The sequence below is a fragment of the Herpailurus yagouaroundi genome, unplaced genomic scaffold, assembly GCF_014898765.1.
Source record: "Herpailurus yagouaroundi ecotype Mexico unplaced genomic scaffold, PumYag 77, whole genome shotgun sequence".
Lineage (NCBI taxonomy): Eukaryota > Metazoa > Chordata > Mammalia > Carnivora > Felidae > Herpailurus > Herpailurus yagouaroundi.
The window spans coordinates 7754814-7755609 of record NW_024412388.1 but is presented as its reverse complement, the minus strand read 5'-3'; the positions used below and the strand labels follow the sequence as shown (position 1 = coordinate 7755609).

The window sequence follows — 796 nt, the reverse complement described above, 5'->3', positions numbered from 1 at the left end:
GGGGGGCGCGGGCGCGGGCGCGGGCGGGGCCGAGCGCGGGCGGGATCGCCCCTCGGCCTCGAGGGCCGCCCGGGCCCCCCGACCCGGGCCGCGTCTATAAATAGTTTCTCTTTTAGTTTAATAAACTCGAGAGCAGAGCGGAGCCGCTCCGAGTGTGCAATGCCGGAGCGTGAGAGCGAGCGGGGAGGGAGGGAGAAACTTTCGCTCTCCCTCCCGGGCCCCCCTGTCAGTGCTCGCCGGGTCCCCGGGACTGGTCGGGCCCTCGCTGGGGGGTGCGGCGAGCGGAGGGGGGCGGGAGGGGGGCGGTGGGGGGCACCGCGAGAGACTAAACAGATGTTTTTTCTTTCCTCTTGTGTTTTTGGCGTTCCTCGAAGAGTTTGGGACCAAGGAGAGGAGAATGGATCTCGGTACAGGTACCGGCGGTGGGAACCAGGGGAGGCTCTTTCGCTTTTCTTTCGGTTCTTTTACGGAAGTTATTATTTTTAGCCCAATGAGGTAGCAGCTGAGCAGGGGGTGGGGGCTGGCCTGGAGAGGGTCCGGCGCCCGCTGCGCTTCTCGCCCTGGTTTCTGGATTGCGAGGCTTCTGATGATATTATTGTTATTATTTGTTACTTGCTTAGTGACTGTGACTAATTTGATGCTTGTCATTATGAAAGAAGCGAGGGGAGAGGGAGCTGGGGGGCACCCAGAGAGAGGATTTAGGGGTTTTCTGTGGGGGTTTTTGTTCTCCGTGTTTTTTGAGTGGCTCCGTGGTGTGTGTGTGTGTGTGTGTGTGTGTGTGTGTGTGTGTGTGTGT

General features: G+C 59.9%; 1 protein-coding gene across 1 annotated transcript in view; it reads left to right on the top strand.

The window, feature by feature from the left end:
* CASZ1 (castor zinc finger 1) overlaps positions 1-796 on the top strand; it is a 62668-nt gene that overhangs the window by 7116 nt on the left and 54756 nt on the right. The window contains exon 2 of the mRNA XM_040471513.1: positions 375-413. Coding sequence (XP_040327447.1) covers positions 398-413 — 16 coding nt within the window. The 5' untranslated portion in view covers positions 375-397. The remainder of the gene's footprint in view (positions 1-374; positions 414-796) is intronic.